The sequence below is a fragment of the Podarcis melisellensis genome (assembly GCF_964234715.1).
Source record: "Podarcis melisellensis genome assembly, chromosome: 6".
In the NCBI taxonomy this organism is placed as follows: Eukaryota; Metazoa; Chordata; class Lepidosauria; order Squamata; family Lacertidae; genus Podarcis; species Podarcis melisellensis.
In genome coordinates, this window is record NC_138538.1 from 47,257,241 (window position 1) to 47,276,467 (window position 19,227).

General features: G+C 42.0%; 1 protein-coding gene across 2 annotated transcripts in view; it reads left to right on the forward strand.

The window, feature by feature from the left end:
- CPNE5 (copine 5) overlaps positions 1-19,227 on the forward strand; it is a 124,191-nt gene that overhangs the window by 70,669 nt on the left and 34,295 nt on the right. For both annotated transcript variants that reach the window (XR_014169413.1, XM_081915405.1), the window contains 3 exons: positions 988-1,092; positions 13,632-13,673; positions 14,207-14,282. Coding sequence is in view for 1 of the 2 variants with exons in the window: in XM_081915405.1 (XP_081771531.1) it covers positions 988-1,092; positions 13,632-13,673; positions 14,207-14,282 (223 nt within the window). In the remaining variant the exon portion in view is untranslated. The remainder of the gene's footprint in view (positions 1-987; positions 1,093-13,631; positions 13,674-14,206; positions 14,283-19,227) is intronic.

The following is a 19,227-nucleotide window of genomic DNA, read 5'->3' on the forward strand; positions in this document are numbered from 1 at the left end:
CAGCTAAGTGTTTAATTAGGGTTTTAAAGGCCTAATTAAATATAATCCCCACCCCAAACTTATTTGGGACTGGATCCAGGGTGGGGGTCCCCAGTTTGATCCAGAGTCTGATATCCCCCCAGATTCACTGCATGAATTGGCAAGGGCTACTGGAAACCACAGCAGGGGAGATTGCAGTTGTGTTCAGGTCCTGCATCTCGTTGGCTAGCATGAGAATACAAAGCTTGACTAGATGGGCCCCTTGCCTGATAGAGCAGGCTCTTCTTATGTCATTACGTATCATCTGCAGACTGAATAATAGCAATGATATTGGTGGACACCAATTGAATTTGCTTGACAGATTTCCATTCCTGACCACAGACAAGCATGCAAATCACAGCGGCTTCTGCTTCCTTTTCCATTTTCATTGGTGTTCTCCACCCTCCCAAGATAGGGGAGACTCTGCTGAGGATTTCAGACAGCTACTGCCAGCTGATCTCAGTATAAGGCCATTTCATTCATTCAGTGGCTGAGGAAGCACCTGGGGTTGATGGAAGTTGCATGTCCAAAACTATCTGGAGAGCTACAGGTTCCCAACCCCTGGCTTCTAAATTTTGATCTGCTGGCACTGAAGGCCTATGATGCTGCCCTTTGGTTGTATGCAGTTCTATTTAGGCTCCTCCAAAAGACCAGTTTCACTGAGGAAGATCCAGATACCTTTTACCAAGATGGTGCTTTGTTAGGGAGGTGTTACATTTTTAAAAGCAAGTAATCCATTTTGGTCATGGTCCAACCTTGTGTTAGTCTGCCCCTGTCCAGGACTGCCTGACAGTATCTGAAGAAGTGTGCATGCACACGAAAGCTCATACCAAGAACTAACTTAGTTGGTCTTTAAGGTGCTACTGGAAGAAAAAAAAATTTTGTTTTGCCTGACATTAGGGGAGCATTGTTCTTATTTATTTTTCCCTGTCTACCCTAACTCAACTGGCCTTATTTGTATCCTGCCAGATTTACCATCTGCCACAAAACCGAAGTGGTGAAGAACACTTTGAACCCTGTATGGCAGTCCTTTGCTATCCCGGTGCGGGCCCTGTGCAATGGAGACTATGACAGGTACAGACCCCATGGAATAAGATGCCGCTTTGACAACTGTGTGTGTTGGTTTGTTAGAGGAAAGGATCAGGAGGTCTTGGGTCCAACATAATGTCACAGATGCCCCCAAAGTTGCGCTCTAAATACTAGGTGCTGGGGATAAGGAATGCAGGGCTGCTGTTGCCTTCAAGCTCTACGGGGGGCGCTCTTGCCTTCAAGCTTCACTTGTGGGCTTTCTGGAAGCCCCTGGGTGGTCACGGCTGGAAAAATAGGAAGCTGGACTCTTGATCTGGTTGAGCAGGATCTTTCGTTTGCTCTTAGGTTCAAAATAAGAAAAGCATGCAGCAATCGACAACAGCTCCCTTTTGCCTCTGCAAACAGTAACTGTCAATTTCACCTCTTCCTATTGTATTAGCAACTGCACTGATTCTATGACTTCATAGGGATCACAAGCCCTTTGAGGATTAAGGCTTTCGGGGCCAGACCCTGAGAGCCTCCTGCAACTTTCAGAGCTGTATAGTGAGATCTGGTAATATGCATTAACTGTGCTACCACCACCAGTACTCAGTCAGTTCATTCACTACCCACATGCTGCAGTGAGTGGGATTTAAACTGAGCTGAGAGTGGGGATCAGTGGTGACTGGTGTCCATTGGGACTGGAAGGGCTGACTGCAGGGAGAGGGAGGCCAAACAGTAGGTGGAGCCAAAGCCGAGGAGAGGCAAAGCCAGCTAATTTTCTCGTTTCCTTCCTATTTGCCTCCTTGCCAAATTCTATAAGGACAACACTGAGACCAAGGAAGAGGGAGCTGACAGGTTGTTGGGGCAGTGCCCCACTTGCCTGAATGGACTGGCCTTCACTGTGGGTGAAAGAAGGGAAGATGAGTGGACCATTGGAGCAGTGGAGGAGGAGATACCCCTGCTTCATATTGACCCTTTCTGGATATAGCACTAAACTATTTTTTAGCATTATATGCACACATGAAGATGAGGTCGGACTTGCTTTTAAACTTACCAGAGTTCCGTGTTTATGTCCAAACTCTGGTTAGTTTAAATGATGGTATGTTCAGTAACCAAGGTCAGCTATGGCTTATGATTTCTGTAACCCAACTGGCTATGCACTATATACTGTAGAGATTGTCACATCCAGTAACAAAGCGATGTGAGTGTTTTCTCTTCCCTGGGGACTTAAGAGAATCTAAAAACCTGGGGCTCTGATCTGTTCCAAATTAGATGGCTCAGGTTCTGTCAACATAACTGAAAAGGCAAAAGTGGAGGTGGTGTGAAGAGAGAGGACTCCCTAGAGAAGGCTGCTTGGAACAGAGATGTACTTAATGGGTGATTGATGGATGGAAATGAACTAAAAGGCCTGGGAAAGGTGTGATTGAAGATGTCCTGGAGATGGATTATCTGTTTCATTTGCAAAAGCAGCTAGCATTCCTATGCCTAAAACCACAGAAAAGGTCAGTAGCAATTCAGGAGAGATAGTCTTGCTGGGAGGGGATTGACAGTCATGTTAATCAGCGTAATAAGAGAGCCTTGTACATAGGAATGCCAATTACATGAAGAATGATTGGGCCCATTACCCAGTGCAATATATTCTTCACTCAGCTTGCGGTTGTCATAAAACACAATAGAATTCACTCTCAGCATCCGTGTGTTTACACTTGCAAGCTTGAGAGCTGTGCTTTAATTGCAGCTCTTACCACCATGAAACCTAAAATGTTTACCATTGATTAGAAGCTCAGCCCTGATGTACATTTACAAAGCTGTTTTCCATGCCAGTGGTTCCTGGTGATAAAACCCAGCTATATACTGGGCAAAGTGTACATCAAATGAACAAAACGTCTTTCCCACCCCTTCATTGTGGAGGGACATCATTTCTTGACAGAAAAGCAAAAAAATGTGACTGAGAATGCAATCCTAATACATCTACTCAGAAGTAAGCTTTGTGGGGTTGTCTCTCAGGTAAGCAAGTGTAAGACACTATCTTAGGACCTATTCATTCATTCTGTTTCATGATAAAGAGTTCTGTGTAACTTGGAATCTTAAATCAGTAAGATATAGTACCTCATACCTATTTTGCTCAGTCATTCTCCAGAAATGGGCTGACAGCTCACTGCATTTTCCTAAATGATTTGCTTTCATATCCTTTAATACAATTCCCTTTAACTTTTTTGCTTTGCTTTGCTAAGACTTCTGAGATTTAAAAGCAAATGAACCTAATAAAATTCCTCCTGAAATGAAGTAAATAAAGAGAAGAATCTATAAGAATATTGACTCCCGCAAGGCATATTTTCTTAGGTGTAAAAATGACCCAGTTGGCTGCAACTTCTTGGCTTCATATCATAAGGCTACCTTGCTAAAATGGAAGAAAAACCACAATGCATCATTTTCTGAAGGATTCCAGGTTGCACTCCGAAGTATCCATCAAAAAATATAGCTGAGATCACTCCATCACTTACGTTGATAATCTGTCAGTGCATTATTATAACCATTTAGGCATGTGAAGGGTTTTGCTATGATTATCTTATTAATCCTCACAAGCAACCATGTCACTGGAGCTCCATTTCACAAAGGGGAAAAAGGAATGGTAAAGAGCGTTCGGGAACCAGAGCCCATAATAGCCCTCTAGTTCTTGCAGCTGTTCAGAGCAGTCTTCTGTGTGTTTGCTCAGAACTAAATACCATTGAGTTCAGTGGGGCTTGCTTTCTAGTAAGTGTGAAATTATTCCACACATACTTCCAAATATATGTGCTCTGGATGGCCTTTTTCTTAGCCTTGCCCATTCTACAAGGATGCAGTGTGCTCAACTGTGACTTTAATTTTGCCCAAACTAGCATTCACGACAAATTACTACACAACCCAATGAGGTGGCAGACATTTCCTTCAGGGTATTCTGCACTGACACATTCTGTTGTTATAGAAAGTGACTACTGGCCTAATAAGACCTGGGATGCACTCAAGTTTTTGGATGCTAGCCACATATCTAATGACATAGTTCTATTTATGTGAATGGGTTTTCAAGTGCTTTTTGGTTCCCTCCGCCCCCATCTTCATAAATTCTCAAGTTTGATGGTTGCTGATATGGGAGTGATTTGAATCCAGTGATACTGTTAATTTAATTTTATTTACAGATTTTCTTTTTCATTTCCAAACAGCTAAATACATCCAGATTAGCGATGCAATATTGCTGGTTATGCAAGCAACATGAAACTTGAGTGCTGCAATTATTGCTTAGAAATTCTGACTAGGATCAGGATTACATTAAGCAGTTTGAAGCCAATGGAATGTTTGGTGCAATCCTGTATGTGTCTATTCAGTAGAAAGCTTCAATGAATTTCGTGGGGCTTACTCCCAAGTAGGTGTGTATGCAGCCATAGCATCACACTGTTTAAAGTTCCTGGCATTGCTAGATTGTACCCACTGGGCTTCATTTTACAGTTATTTGAATTAGCCACACATCCGCAACTCCTATCGGCCCTAGAGTAGCCTAAAACATCTGGAGGAGCCCAGGTTGGCATTGGCTTGGCTAGAATGTTGGATTTGCCCATAGAGAAGCCAGGTTCAGTACACCAATGGAACAAAGTGAATAAGCTTCAGTGGGTCAGTCTGATGGTACTGTTGAACTGACAGACTCATAACTGCTTCTTGGTTGTTGAGTGTCCTTTCTGGAGCCTTTTAACTCTACCCATTTTTATTATTTTTTTAGCTTCTCCAGAAGAAACCTGAGGTGATAATACATACATACATACATACATACATACATGCATACATCCAGCATACAAACTGGGCAGTAGTTGTGTGTCGAGACCCCGAGGTTGATGAATAAAACACAAGGAAATGGATATTAGGTTAATGTTATTGGGCAAATTTAGGCCACAACTTTATTGGTTACAGAATATGAACAGTATTGGCTTAGGCATTGGAACTGACCCGACTATGTCTGAATCCTGCCTGTCACACAGGGAGTCCAGTAAGGGTCAACCACCGGTAGGAGGAGCCCCGTCGATGCAAACCAACTCGAGCTCCCCCTGGGTTCCTGATGGAGTCGTGGCATGGCCCTAGCCCAGCCCCGGACTTTGGACAAGATCCACACCCCCGGATTCCTTTAATGGAATACCCTTAAGCTTGGAGGGGCAGGTGATGGCCACACCTCCCCTCCCCCATCATAAGATCAACCAATACCTAACTGCCAAACCTTACAAAGTTGTGACGATTGCTACGAGGTAGGTGAAAACCAAATGGCCAAATGGCTTGAGCCTCAGTTTAAATGGGGCCTGGCCATTCCCCCCCCCCCCAGCCAGCAGATTGGCTGGCAGATGAATGATGTGGCCAGGAACCTCCGGGAGACGTGGGACTTTGTCCCCCACCCCTGAAGAGGAGTGGGTGGCCATGTGGTCCACCGCAACTCCTCCCCACTGTGAAGTGGAGTGGATTTCTCATTTCTCTCCCTTATCTTCCTTCTTGAAGAGAACTATATTGAATGGAAGAGAAAATGTCTTGTGTCAATGATGCTACTATAGTAGAATCACTGGAGACCCAGTCATAGGCAGATTCAAGGAAAAAGACTTTTGCATGTATAGAAACCTTGCCATTAAGTTTTTCAGCATGAAGGTTTTCCACCCAAATGCTGGGTCTGCAATGATGCCACTATAAAGTTTGCAGAATATATTTATGAAGGAAATTCTTGGCAGTGCCCAAGATCCATCTTACTCTGCTTAGAGTACACATGGGAGCCCCATATATTGCCATGAAGGCCTGCCATCAGCTTTAATTATTGTCACCATCCCTCTAATACAAATCCCTCTAGATGTTTATGTCTGTGTCCCTTGGAGCCAGTCAGAATTCATCACGGCTTGCTAATTTATGTCAGGGGCTGCATTGGTGGGGGTCAGAACTTTGTTCAAAAATGCTATTCTGGTGAAGGCTCTATACTAGAAGAGGCTAATAAACAATTAGATCTGGCAATGCCCTAGAACACGTTACAATCCTCCTCTTGGGAACCACATAGCGCATCAATCAGAATAGCAACCAGACAGGTTGAGATGTATTCAGTTCTTGACCTTGCCGTACCAGGGCCTCAGTTTGGAGATTATCGAAGGAAGGGTCAAAATGATTCTGGCCTTTTGCTTCTTGCAAAACTGAAAACTCGCCGCATTATCACCTACCTTCCATTTTCTTTGCTTTGAAAAGGAACAGGTCTCTCTCCGCCAGCCAAGAGTGCTCTTCTCACAGCAACACAGATGGTTGAATTCTTGCTTTTAAATAAAAAAAATTACACACCCTGTGAGTTATTTGACCCTCAGAGCAGACAGGCAAAGGCTGGATATGTTTCTTCAGGGTTGGTTCTCAGTGTTTCTCCCCCACACTTCACACTCCCCCACTTAACAGTATTTGTTTCGTTTTCTAAATTATTTTAATTTTGCTATCACTTTTCTCCTCTAGAGGTGGCTTAATTTATGTGAAATGTGATTCCGGCTGCCACTGCATTTTACCTGGGTAAAATGAAAAGGCTAAACCTATCTGTGACAGGGAACTGGGGATGGAAAGAGATGCAGTTCACATTTTAATGTGAACCTGCCTAATTCTCATTTCCCAGAGCAATACACAAACCAAAAGGCAGCTACTCTTCCAAATTTGAGCTTCTCTGAATTTTGTGTTGCAGCCTTCCAACCAAACATTTTGCATTCCATTTTTTTTTTCTTTACTCACCCTTCACCACACTGGCTGCTTATAGCAATTTACAAAACGCAGAATTACAGTCAGTTTAAAGCAAACAGTAGCAAAAGAATAAGGTCATAAAAAGGTAGAGATAGAATATTAGGGTGAAGTGTGCAGTGAAATACATATATTCATATAAACAACATGCAAAAATACATTTAATTAAGGAAAATGACTCACAAAAATACATGTTCATTAGGACAAACAGCATACTGTAATGTGTATATAAGGAGAGATTAGCACTAAAATGCTGCTGAATTTTTATAAGAACTTAAAAAATATATATTTAACTCATGATAATCAAAAGTGAGTGCTAGATCTCTGTTCTCACATTTATTTTTGATAATTTTAAAAATAATAACCAGCAGAAATCCTGAGCCTACAATAATAATAATAATAATAATAATAATAATAATAATAATAATAATAATAATAATAATTATTTTATTATTTATACCCTGCCAATTTGGCTGGGTTTCCCCAACCACTCTGGGCCCACTCTGGGCAGCTCCCAATAGAATATTATTATTATTAATGAGGAGGAGGAGGAGAAACATCTAACATTAGAAACTTCCCTAAACATGGCTGTTTCAGATGGTTTGGGTATCTGAGTTCTGCAAAGGTGGCAATGAAGTTATGTAAATACTAGACCTCTAAAGCATATTCAAAGTACATTTCCTAGTAGTAGTAGTAGTAATAATAATAATAATAATAATAATAATAATAATAATGCAGTGGTACCTTGGGTTACATACGCTTCAGGTTACAGACTCCGCTAACCCAGAAATAGTGCTTCAGGTTAAGAACTTTGCTTCAGGATGAGAGCAGAAATCGTGCTCTGGCGGTGCGGCGGCAGCAGGAGGCCCCATTAGCTAAAGTGGTGCTTCAGGTTAAGAACAGTTTTAATTAAGTACTTAACCTGAGGTACCACTGTAATAATAATAATAATAATAATAATAATAATAATAATTATAATAATAATAATAATAATAATAATAATAATAATAATAATAATTTATTTCTACCCTGTCCATCTGGCTGGGTTTCCCCAGCCACTCTGGGCGGCTTTCAACAGAACCTTAAAAACAAAATAAAACTTCAAACATTAAAAACTTCCCTAAACAGGGCTGCCTTCAGATGTCGTCTAAAAATAGGACAACTGTTTATTTGCTTGACATCTGATGGGAGGGCGTTCCACAGGGCAGGCATCACTACCGAGAAAGCCTTCTGCCTGGTTCCCTGTAACTTCACTTCTCACAGTGAGGGAACTGCCAGAAGGCTCTCAGCACTGGACCTCAGTGTTTGGGCTGAACGATGGCGGTAGAGACGCTCCTTCAGGTATACTGGGCCGAGGCCATTTAGGCCTTTAAAGGTCAGCACCAACACTTTGAATTGTGCTCAGAAATGTACTGGGAGCCAATGAAGGTCTTTGAGATATGCTGACTGCACCAATTCCACCAATCTGCTTCCTACAGAGAATAAAATATATGGAGTTGGAGCACATTTTGTCTGCTTGAGTCTGATGTAGAGGAGGATGGGTAGAGAGTTGCAGAAGCTATTGCTAATGAAGACTGTAAGGCAACAAGGAGGGACCTGCAGCAGAAGATTTCTGACTCAGGATCTGAGTCAGCTAGCCATGGCATTTTCCAAGATATGACATTCCACTCCAAATTTCCACCCCTGCCCCACAACAATCAGGGGCAGCTCAGTCTTCATCGAACTGCCTTTCCTCACTTTTCTTTAGGGTTTCTTCTGCTACATTTGATTGTACTTCTGCAAGTATGGATGTACCATAAGCCTGTTCATATCAGCTGGGCAGTTCCAGTCCCGCACATGGATGATGATCATAGAAACAGGGATCAAGGGGAGAGCTCTAAATACAGCTATAGGTAGTGACTTTCTATACAAACACCTACCCTGTAAGTAGCCAGGATTTGCAGCCAACACCTGCTGTCATTTCCAACTACTGGATGAGGAAAAGGTTAATATTTGAAAGCACACTTTCAATCAGGAAACAGAATGAGGAGAAGATTGCATTTGTTGTCTCGATCAGTGACTAGCTTGGTCCCAGTGTCATATGTTTCCATGGCAACTAAAGCTAAAAATATACCACCTAAAAATGAGGGGTGGGGGTGGGGAAGGCCCACGCAGCAGTCGAAACAAACTAATTAAAGATCCAATGCAGGAATTGCAAGGATAAGAGGGTGGGAGTCATTTTAATAATTTGTTTGGACCTGTTCAGAAGCAGATGAAGAAGTTAAAGATGGCAGAAAATACTGTTTGCTTGAGACGCAACGCTGCAATTTCCACCAGTCAGAATGGAACAAAGCTCTATAAGACCATCGTGTTTTTTCCACCATATAATCCGAAGAGCATGCATCTAAATCAGTGCAAAAAATATATATATCAGGCTTTTGCAGAACACAGCTCCTGTCAGGTGGAGAAGAGCCTTCAACAAGGTATAATTGTGTGTATAGGGAGGGATGTCTAGCAGTGATCTTTGGTGTGAGAATAGGGGTGTTGATAAATACACCCAAGTGTCGCTCTTTTGAAATGTGAAATATTTAGAGGGTATTAAACTGATAAGACAATATAAGCTCATGGGTTTACCACATTAAAAAATAGTGTGTACGTCTGTTCTAAGAAATTTGTGAAATTCTAAAATCTGAGAGACTGAAAGGAATTCATTTGCAGAAGGGAATAGCAAATGCACATAGAGACCCAAGAAAGAGAATGTGTGTCCTGATGTTACCAACTGGCAAGCTTTAAATTGAGTATCTGCCTGTTTTTTAGGGCTTAAACTGCCGTTTTCCGTTCTGGGTACTATAAACACAGATTAACTGTCCAAGTAGTGATACACATCAGAGTGATGGAATGTGATGGAGTGAGCTCTGTCCCTGCTCCTGCCAACCTAGCAGTTCGAAAGCACGGCAGTACAAGTAGATAAATAGGTACCACTGCGGCAGGAAGGTAAACAGCATTTCCGTGCGCTGCTCCGGTTTCCATCACGGTGTTCCAGAAGCAGTTTAGTCATGCTGGCCACATGACCTGGAAAGCTGTCTGTGGACAAACGCTGGCTCCCTCAGCCTGAAAGCGAGATGAGCGTCGCAACCCCATAATCGCCTTTGACTGGACTTAACCATCCAGGGGTCCTTTACCTTTTAGATCAGAGCAGCACTTCTCAACCCAAGAAGAGGTTATCAGTGCTGTCCCATTGGACTTTGCAGCCCATAGACAGCCCTCATCATTGGTTAGGCGAGAAATCTCCAGTTTGGGCTTTGAACAGTTATAATGCTTTTTGCTTAACTGGGTTGGAGGGTTTAAAGCAGAGGTTGGGTGGCTTTAGCTGAGATTCTACAGGGGGGTGAGCTAGATGACCCTTGAGGTCCCTCCTAGCTCTATGATTCTATGATTCTATGGACATATATAGGTGTTTGTAGAAAGCTCTACGTGGATGGAATGTAGCCTGCTGTACAAAGGTTCCCCACCTCTGATATTTTTATTATTGAAAAGATTTCTATATTGTCCTTCAGCAGAGCTTTGGAGTGATTTGAGATAGGAATGTAGCAGACCACTGGCTGCCTTGATTGCTTTCTGCGCTCTGCTCCCAGCTCGCCAAGAGATAACAGCATCTCTCTTTTGCTGCCATCCTTAAGTTTGTGAATATTTTTGTGAAGATTCTTTCAACTTTTTAGAAAAATGTTTTTCACAAAAGATTTTGTGAATATAGCAGAAAGAAAGAAGAGAAAAATCAAACTAGTGATAATTTAAAAGAAATATTGCCAGCTTGACAGAAAAAGAATATTTTATCAATTCTGATTTAAACACGTAGGCAGTCCAGGTAGGTATCTAAACAAAACTGGTGGTTATAAGCCATGCAGTGGAACCTCGGGTTACGTACCGTCCTCCTTACGAACACTTCGGGTTACGAGCTCCGCTAACCCAGAAGTAGATGCTCCTGTAGCAAACTTTGTCAGTATTTCACGCCACCGATGCTGCAGATGAGATTGGTGTAAATCACATGCCTGTCTGGGAAGAGTGTGGGGACAGAAGACAGTCTTATCTCTTCAGCTGTATTTACTATTGTACTGTACTTTTGCTTTTACTTGTTCCTGTTTCCTCTCGGAGCTGGAGAGAACGAGCACCATGATTCCTTTGTCTGTACAAAGTGTGTAAATAAATACAGTGGTATCTTGGGTAACAGACACTTCAGGATACATACTGTGCTAACCCAGAAATAGTACCTTGGGTTAAGAACTTTGCTTCAGGATGAGAACAGAAATCACGCGGTGGCAGTGGGTGGCCCCATGATCTAAAGTGGTACCTCAGGTTAAGAACAGTTTCAGGATAAGAATGGACCTCCAGAATGAGTTAAGTTCTTAACCCAAGGTACCACTGTACATAGATTAGCTCTACGATGTCTCACACGTCTTGCTGTGTCATGCTAGAAAATTTGTGTGCATATATCATTTGATATATGTCACTGAAGCTCACTGGAGAAGAAGGGAGATGCCTTTTCGAGAGCTGCGCATACTGGACGACGCTTGGAGTTCAGGACTGCAGGGACAACCCCAGGGCGTTTCCCAACAAACTTTGCCCTGGGATACGAGTGGAAGTTGCACACCCGTGGCACGCCGGTAGCAGGAAACCCCATTAGCAAAAGCGCACCTCAGGTTATGAATGGTTTCGGGTTAAGAATGGACCTCTGGAATGAATTAAGTTCATAACCGGAGGTATCACTGTATGATCAAACACAGAAAAGGGAGTGAGGTCTTCAAACCACTGGGTGAAAGATGGCGGGTGTGTCCTCCCAACCTTGCAGTCTCTTAGCCAACAGAAGGATTCATAGAACTCACATTCATTGGATATCCATTCATTCCACACAACAGGAATCCGATGTTCTTTCATCTTCATGAGCATGTTTATTGTTATTTGCTGTCTTCCCCTTTTCATGGCCTTTTAGGAATTCTTATCTATTCGTTGATGAAATACTGGCTTTGCTGTATATTTTACCACTCATTCATTTTCTATAACTTGCTGGCTAGTGCAGCCGTTCAGCTTGCAGACTGGCGAGCTTCAAGAGGGAGTGAAAATATTTAGGCAGCAATTGCAAAAGTCACTGGGGGACGTGGCACATTCTCTGCAAATGAACTCCAACTGGAGTTGAAAGAGTGATCTGACTTCTCCGCTCTCCCCAATACCCGTGAGACTTCACCTGTCACCTGTCAACATGCATGGAGCCACGGGTGAATTAATCACTGTCACTCTTCTAACAGGAGTTTAAGAAGCTGGCTAGCCAAGGGCATTTCTTGACAACAACCCAGTGGCTGGGGACCTGGCATAGGAAGGGGGACAGTAGGAGGAAAGTGATTGTGGCCAGCATCTCCACTGCCTTCTTCGGAGTAATGAGAACAGCTGGTGTCGTTGTAAGCAAAATAGTCTTTAGACACTGGGTTTGCAAACTTGGCCACAGTGGGTCCATCTGTTAACCAAAGATGAAACTCTTTCCTAGTGCAACTGAATAAAGCCTAGAGAGCTCATCTGGCAGCATCCACTCACATTTCTTCATTATTCAAAGACAAAGCAAAGCCAGTTTATTTGCTTATTTGTCAGAATCTTTTATATCCCAAATATTCACTTATCAAAGTATGGTTCCAGGGGTGGTTTGTCCCCTTTTTGCCACTAGAGGCAAGATGGGAAGTGCCACCCTGCTCTGCCGGGCCACTGGGACTGACAGCACCACTGGCATCGGCACGAGTTTCTGGTGAGATCTCACCGAAATCTCACGAGATCTGTCACTCTCCATGAGAACCCATGAGATTTCGGCCAGACCCTGCAAGATGTCACCAGAAATTGGCATCAATGCAGTTGCCAGTGATGAAGGCAGGGGGGAGAGGGCCTGTAGGGACACCACCTCAGGGGCTGTGGCAGCTTCTTCACTCTCTTTCATGGGTGGACAGGCTACTGGGAATGGAAAAATGGGGGTCTCTGGCTCCTTTCCCTGTCAGGACACATTCTGAAAGGGCTTAGAAGAAAGGGCATCTTGCCCACCTCACTCCCTGGCAACAAATTGCCTAACACATTGAAAGCCATGACTGTGTACACACTATTCCTTTTGAGCACATTCAAAGCACATTTCCCTCCTCTGGACATTGTTGTTTTCTAAAGGTTGCTAGGAGTTGTAACTCTATGAGGGACAAACTACAGTGCCCAGAATTCTTTGAGGGAAAGAATGTGCTCTGAATGTGCTTTGGAGATACTGTATCTGTGTACACAGCCCATCAGCTTAAACACATGCTCATTTAACTATTGCAGGGGTGGCAATCTCCCAAGAGACGGCGATCTACTCAGAGTTAAAAACTGGCAGTGATCTACCCCCTTTTTGTGGGGGGTTCGGGTCAAAGTTGTTGAGTTTTTTTCAGGGAGGAGGTAAAATGTTGAGCTTTTTTTAGGGGAGCCACAGTTGTTCAGCTTCTTTGGGGGGAGCCAATGATCTACCAGTAATCTACTGCAGTCGTACTGTGATCTACCTGCTGGACATGCCTGAACTATAGTATATGAATGTACAGAAACCTCATTCCCAAATGGCTCAAAAGTGCTACTGCAGGACCCACACAGGAAACTCCCTGCCACAGAAAGAAAGCAGTGCAGTTTTAATATCACCAAAATCCCACTGGGGCTCATTTCCCCCAGGTTTTCTGCGAAGGATAACTTTTATCTCTCGTGTACAGCTTGACATTTTTCTTGCCAACGAATTCCTCAGAGAGAAAGAATCTGAAGTGATAGCAATAGGGATGGCAGCTTGCTTTGGGAATGACCATTAATGTCATCTTTTCCAGAACTATAAAGGTGGAGGTATATGACTGGGACCGAGATGGCAGGTAAGTGGCATTTATAACTCCTTTTTAAAAAAAATGTGGGTTTTTTATTATTTCTGGCTAGGAGGAGCTGGACTGAAACCAAAGTTAGATAGAAGAAATTTAGCAGTGTTGTGTATTGCAGGTCTGTGAAATGCTTTGAGGTTCTTTGAGGATCCCCAGGAAACAAAACAAAACAATTTATACAAAATATGAACCCTCTCCCATTAATCAACATATTTAGTAAAAAGGAATTTGGCTTATGCAGTTGGCTGCATTGTACCGGCAGAGTACATTCTTTTCTCCAATCACGTAAAAGTAAACAACAACAACAACAACAACATTATTTTTTATCCCAGGGCCACATGTGTAAGATTCACATTGGGAAAATGAAAGGTGGGTGTGGCAGGGATGAGAAGGGGATCTTGTCACTTACTTGCTGGGATCATTATTATTATTCGGTTAAAAAAAGAGGCCTATCAAGTAGAGGAGGTGATGGAATGGGAGTACCTTTGTTCTACAGTGTTGCTCATAGCAATTTCTTTCCCACTTAACAGCCACGACTTCATTGGCGAGTTTACGACCAGCTACCGTGAATTGGCACGAGGACAAAGCCAATTTAATGTCTATGAGGTGAGTGACTTCTTCAGCTGTCCCCAAAACATCAGGGCAGAAGGCTTCTTGGCACTGACCCCAGAGAGCTTTTTGAGAAAAGGGGCCTCTTCCAGGCACTCAGAGCATATTGGGGCACAACCCACTATGCTGTTCTCCTAAGTAAGTCCCATTGAGATTAATGGAAGCTGTACAAAAGCAGCTCCCATTCACTTCACTTGGATCTTCTCAGTCCCCAAAGGATTGTGTCCTTTAACTTTATTAGTGCTACAGGCTCTGTAGCAATTTTCTGCCCCCAGTGTTGTATGTGATAACTTGAGATTGGTGGTGTGTTTGTGTTAACTATAACTGTGTTCATGAATTTCAACATGCTATTGTACCTAAGCCTTTCTATTGAACTTGGCACTTAAAGAAGGGTTTAGACCAGCATTCACCCAACCGGTGCCATGCTGGCAGGGCTGATGTGAGTTGTATGCCAAAACATCTGGATGGCACCAGGTTGGCGAAGGCCAATTTAGATGCTATTGTGAATGATTCCTTGACCCTAGAGATCATATAACAGATAGTGGGCTGTATTAGGCATATCTTAAGGAAGTAGCTGTAGCCATGGCAACTGAGATGCTCACATGCCATCCTACTACTATTGTATCAATAAAACAATAGCTTTGAATGAGTCCATCTATCTGGATAGCCATTGAGACAGGAGAAAAACTCTGTTTGGGATGGAGTTTGAAGGATGAAGGTCAGAGCTGATGAGGTGTGTGCAGGCCATACATCTTCATGGGGCCCAGAACCAGAAAGGGATCCAGATTCTAAATTTCATTTGTAAAAAGTATCTAACCCTTTTGGAACAAAAGTTATGAAAGAAAATGAGCAGACACCATTTGAAACAATTGCTTTGTGAGATATAAGACTGTTCCCACCTTAGTGTGTTTAGCCAAAAAGTGGCCAGGTAACTCATTAGGTAATAACTGCTAGGTAGAAATTTGAAGTCATGCAAGGGAAGACCTCAAATGGCTTCAAAATGGCCCAGGGAAGTTCCTTCTTCGAACAATAGAGAAAGGACTTCCTGGCTCATTTTGAAATGACTAAGTGCTTATTTTGAAGCTGTTTTCCCATCTTCTCTGATAAAGAGAATAATAATAAGAATTTGCAATAAGAAAATAATAGAGAAATCCAGAATTTGAGTATAGTTGCAAATGGGCAACAGCATGTCCACCCCAAAGCAAAGGGAAACAGCAAAGACAAGAGCTTATTGCTCTTCCTAACCGAGGATTAATTTCATGCAAACTATTTTGTTTTTTGAGTATGTAAGCATTAAATCAATCACATATCTGTATCGCAAAAGGGGTGGGTATTGTGGCAGAGAAAGTGTGGGTTACATCACCCCTGCAAAGTAGCCCAGTGTAGTAATATTACAGGGGGCAGAGTGTGAGAGAGTAGTAGTACTGCAATGTAGTCCACTATCTTGTCTTCTGGTATGTGCGTTTTTAGGGAAATGTGATTGGCACAGTGGCGATTAGCTGCTTTCTTACCCATGATGGTGGGATACATTGGGGTGGGTTGTTGCTGCTGGTATAAAACTAAAATGGGTATATTCATGACAGAGACTCATAGGCTTTTTGCTCAAGAAAACAAAAAGGGTTGGTTGACCTGTGCTGATAACATTGCTGTAGTAATTCTGAGGTATAAATAATAAATAATCGCAACACATGCTCTTAGAATACAAAGATTTCTTTTTAACAATTTTTATATTGAATTTATCCAAGCATGGGCATCTGGTTGCTGTAAACCCTAAATATCTTTACACACATTGCCATCTGAAATACCTTTTCTGGTCTTGCTCTGAATATTGTATTGCCAGCCTAAGATCATTTGACGAAAGACCTATACCAGTAACACAACTGGTTTGTAACTCACAACACTTGTTTGCATGGTTTAGGAATGGCATTGGAGGGAGAGCAGGGTTCTTGTGTCATTAGCAGCTGTTTGGCAGGCAGAAATCCAATAGGTTAAGCTTTTTCTAGTGTGGAAATACATTTACAGGAAAAGCTTCACATGTTAGAATTTTGTTTGTCAGACATCGTCTTACTTGCATGTGTCACAAAGTGTTGCAAATACTTGTGATCTCTTTTGCAAGTGGAACAGAGGACCCAATCCACACACAGTGTACATACTGTGGATATTAATATTGCACAGCTTGAAGCAATAAGATGAATAAAAACTGACTCCTCTTGGAATAAATATTGTCCAGACCCAAAATATAGTTTCAAACCTTTACTAACACAACTTTTTTCAGACTGATTTAAAGTAATAAATGATATATCCAAATAGATGCATAATATCATGTACTTGTCCAAGCACAGGTTCAGCTTCTTACAAATATTGAATACTATTTACAATCAGAGCTGACAAACAGACCTCTTTCTCTCCCACAGAGTCCATTAGCCTGGAGGCTGTTTTCTCTCCAGAAGAGACTCATTTGCACACCTTTGTCTTCTGTGACTTGAGAGAAAAGACAACTCACACACCCAAAATAGGGATTTGCAACTGAATAACCCTCCCATGTGATCTTAAGTTAAACACCATGTGAGTGAGCCAGCAGAGATACATCAACAGTTAATTATCAACCTGTTTAGGTACCCAGAGAGCTCTTCTTAGCTTTGGTGGAATTTTCCATTCCCCTTTAGCAATACACATTCAGACTCATTTTCCATTTCAATGTACAATTAAGCAATTATACTTAACAGTACTGGACCCAGGAAATCTGATTAAGATGTATGCACTGAATGACTGGGTCTCAGGCTACTAAGAATTAATACATCACTGGTTTTTAGGAGCCTATTATACAAGTTAAACAAATTAAATGTGATCATTTGTTGACTAATGTCCATGGAAGGTAGAGTTTTGGGGAAAGATAGCTGTGCAAGGAATTTTTTTAGGTATGTTGATCTCTACTGTACACACAGAAAAAGGTCAGTTTTGCACACCTGAATTCACCCTTTCTTTCTTTCTACATCAGCTCTAAAAAAAAATTTAGAAAGGGAGCAGGTACTACATTGCTGTAGCAGGTTGAATTTCAACAGAGAAAATTGTTGCTACTCATAGAGTCTGTGAGATCACCCCCTTAAGGGAAGCAGGGGAGGGGTCTCTTCTTTTAAGTGACTTGCAACTGCTACTTCGCTAAATAAAATGACCCAATGGGGTTGGAATTGGTAGGCAAATATTTCCCCTTCCCCCATTTTTCTGCAATGTTGATTTTGTGCTTGCATCATATAAACAAAAATTCTGTAAGCAACTTGTACTTCTGTAGGGTATGGCAAAAGGGGGAGTTGTAATATGTTATTGTGCTGCTCATTGCAACCTCTCAAACCAGAGTCGTGTCTGAAGACTAGGAGATAAGCTTTAATTTCTTCAGCACAATAGATTCAAGTATATAGTTAATACTTCAAGTTAATACCAAATAAATAGAAAAAAGATTCAAGAAATTATTTCCTACATTACTCTTATATCAGAGGGCACACATGCAAATAATAGGAAAAGGAGGAGCATCTTGCCAACTCTTTCACAAAGATTTTGAGTTTTGCTGGATGCTTTGTGAAATAATCTTTTTAAAGCCTTTCTCCCCCCCCCCTTCTTTTTTTGGCTGAGATTATTTTTAACTGAACATTTGTATGCAGCCTCTTGCCTTCCTTTATTCCTCTGCAGTTACAGATTTCCGTTATGGAATGCACGTTATTTAATGGAGCTTGGAAACAGAAGTTTGGGTATAGATTGCTCAGGTTGTTATTATTATATAACATCCTTTATATAAAGACGTTTCCATTTAAAAAAACCAATATACTCTAAATGGCACTATTAGGAATGTGCCCTTTTACTTGCAAACAGTAAAAATGAGTCTGTTTTATTTTTGACACCATTAATCGTCAGTACAGTAAATAACTTATTGCACCAGCCTTCTAGAGAAATAACCTATACTTTAGTGATCGTGTTTTGTTCTTGGTCTTCCTTTTCCTTTCTTTTTTCAGCAATTATCCCTGCCTATAACTATGTGCAAAAAGGCCTGCCTCTGAAAATTTGGTTTTCCCCTTTTACCAGTGGTGGGTGGAGCAGGAAATGTAAATTTTTCCTTTGGACAGCAGGCTCATTTCTACACCCCCCTCCCCCCCCACACACACTCCATGCTCCATACAGGTAAACAGGGGGCATTATCAGAGTTCAAGGTCACTTTCCGGCCAGGTGAAACAACTCAAGGAGGATACAAAGCAAGGCTGGTGAGGTGTGTGGCTCATGAAAGTTTGTGACCTTGAGAGAATCCTGAGGACCAGATAGAAAAGCCGGGAGGACTGCATTTAGTGTGTGGCTCTGAAGTTCCCTACCCTTGCCCTATTGGATCAGCAAAAAGCTCACAGGATCTCACCTTGTGCTGGGAGAATGCCAGTAGGCTACATCATCACCAATGATATTATTACTAAACTTTGTGTAAACTTTGTGTAAGCCACAGTTTTATATAAAATATCACAAAGTGGCATACAGACAAAAAAACCCCCACAGTATCGCAATAGAAATGTCAAACACATCAGTGAGATGTTGTTGCCCAAGAATCTCAGGTTTGAAAGGCCTGTCTGAAAAAATACAGTTGTTAGAGTAATCTATTTTTTAAAAAACATAGTTTTTATTTGATTTTACAAATATAAAATTATAACAATCCAATTGCATATACATATATAGAGATTGAATCTCGCGACTTCCCCCCCACCCCCTCCATGGGTCCTATTATCAACATTTAAATGTAAAGGTAAAGGACCCTGGACAGTTAAGTCCAGTCACAAACGATTCTGGGGTTGCGGCACTCATCTCGCTTTACTGGCTGAGGGAGCCAACGTTTGTCTGCAAACAGATTTTCTGGGTCATGTGGCCAGCATGACTAAGCCGCTTCTGGTGAAACCACAGCAGTGCACAGAAA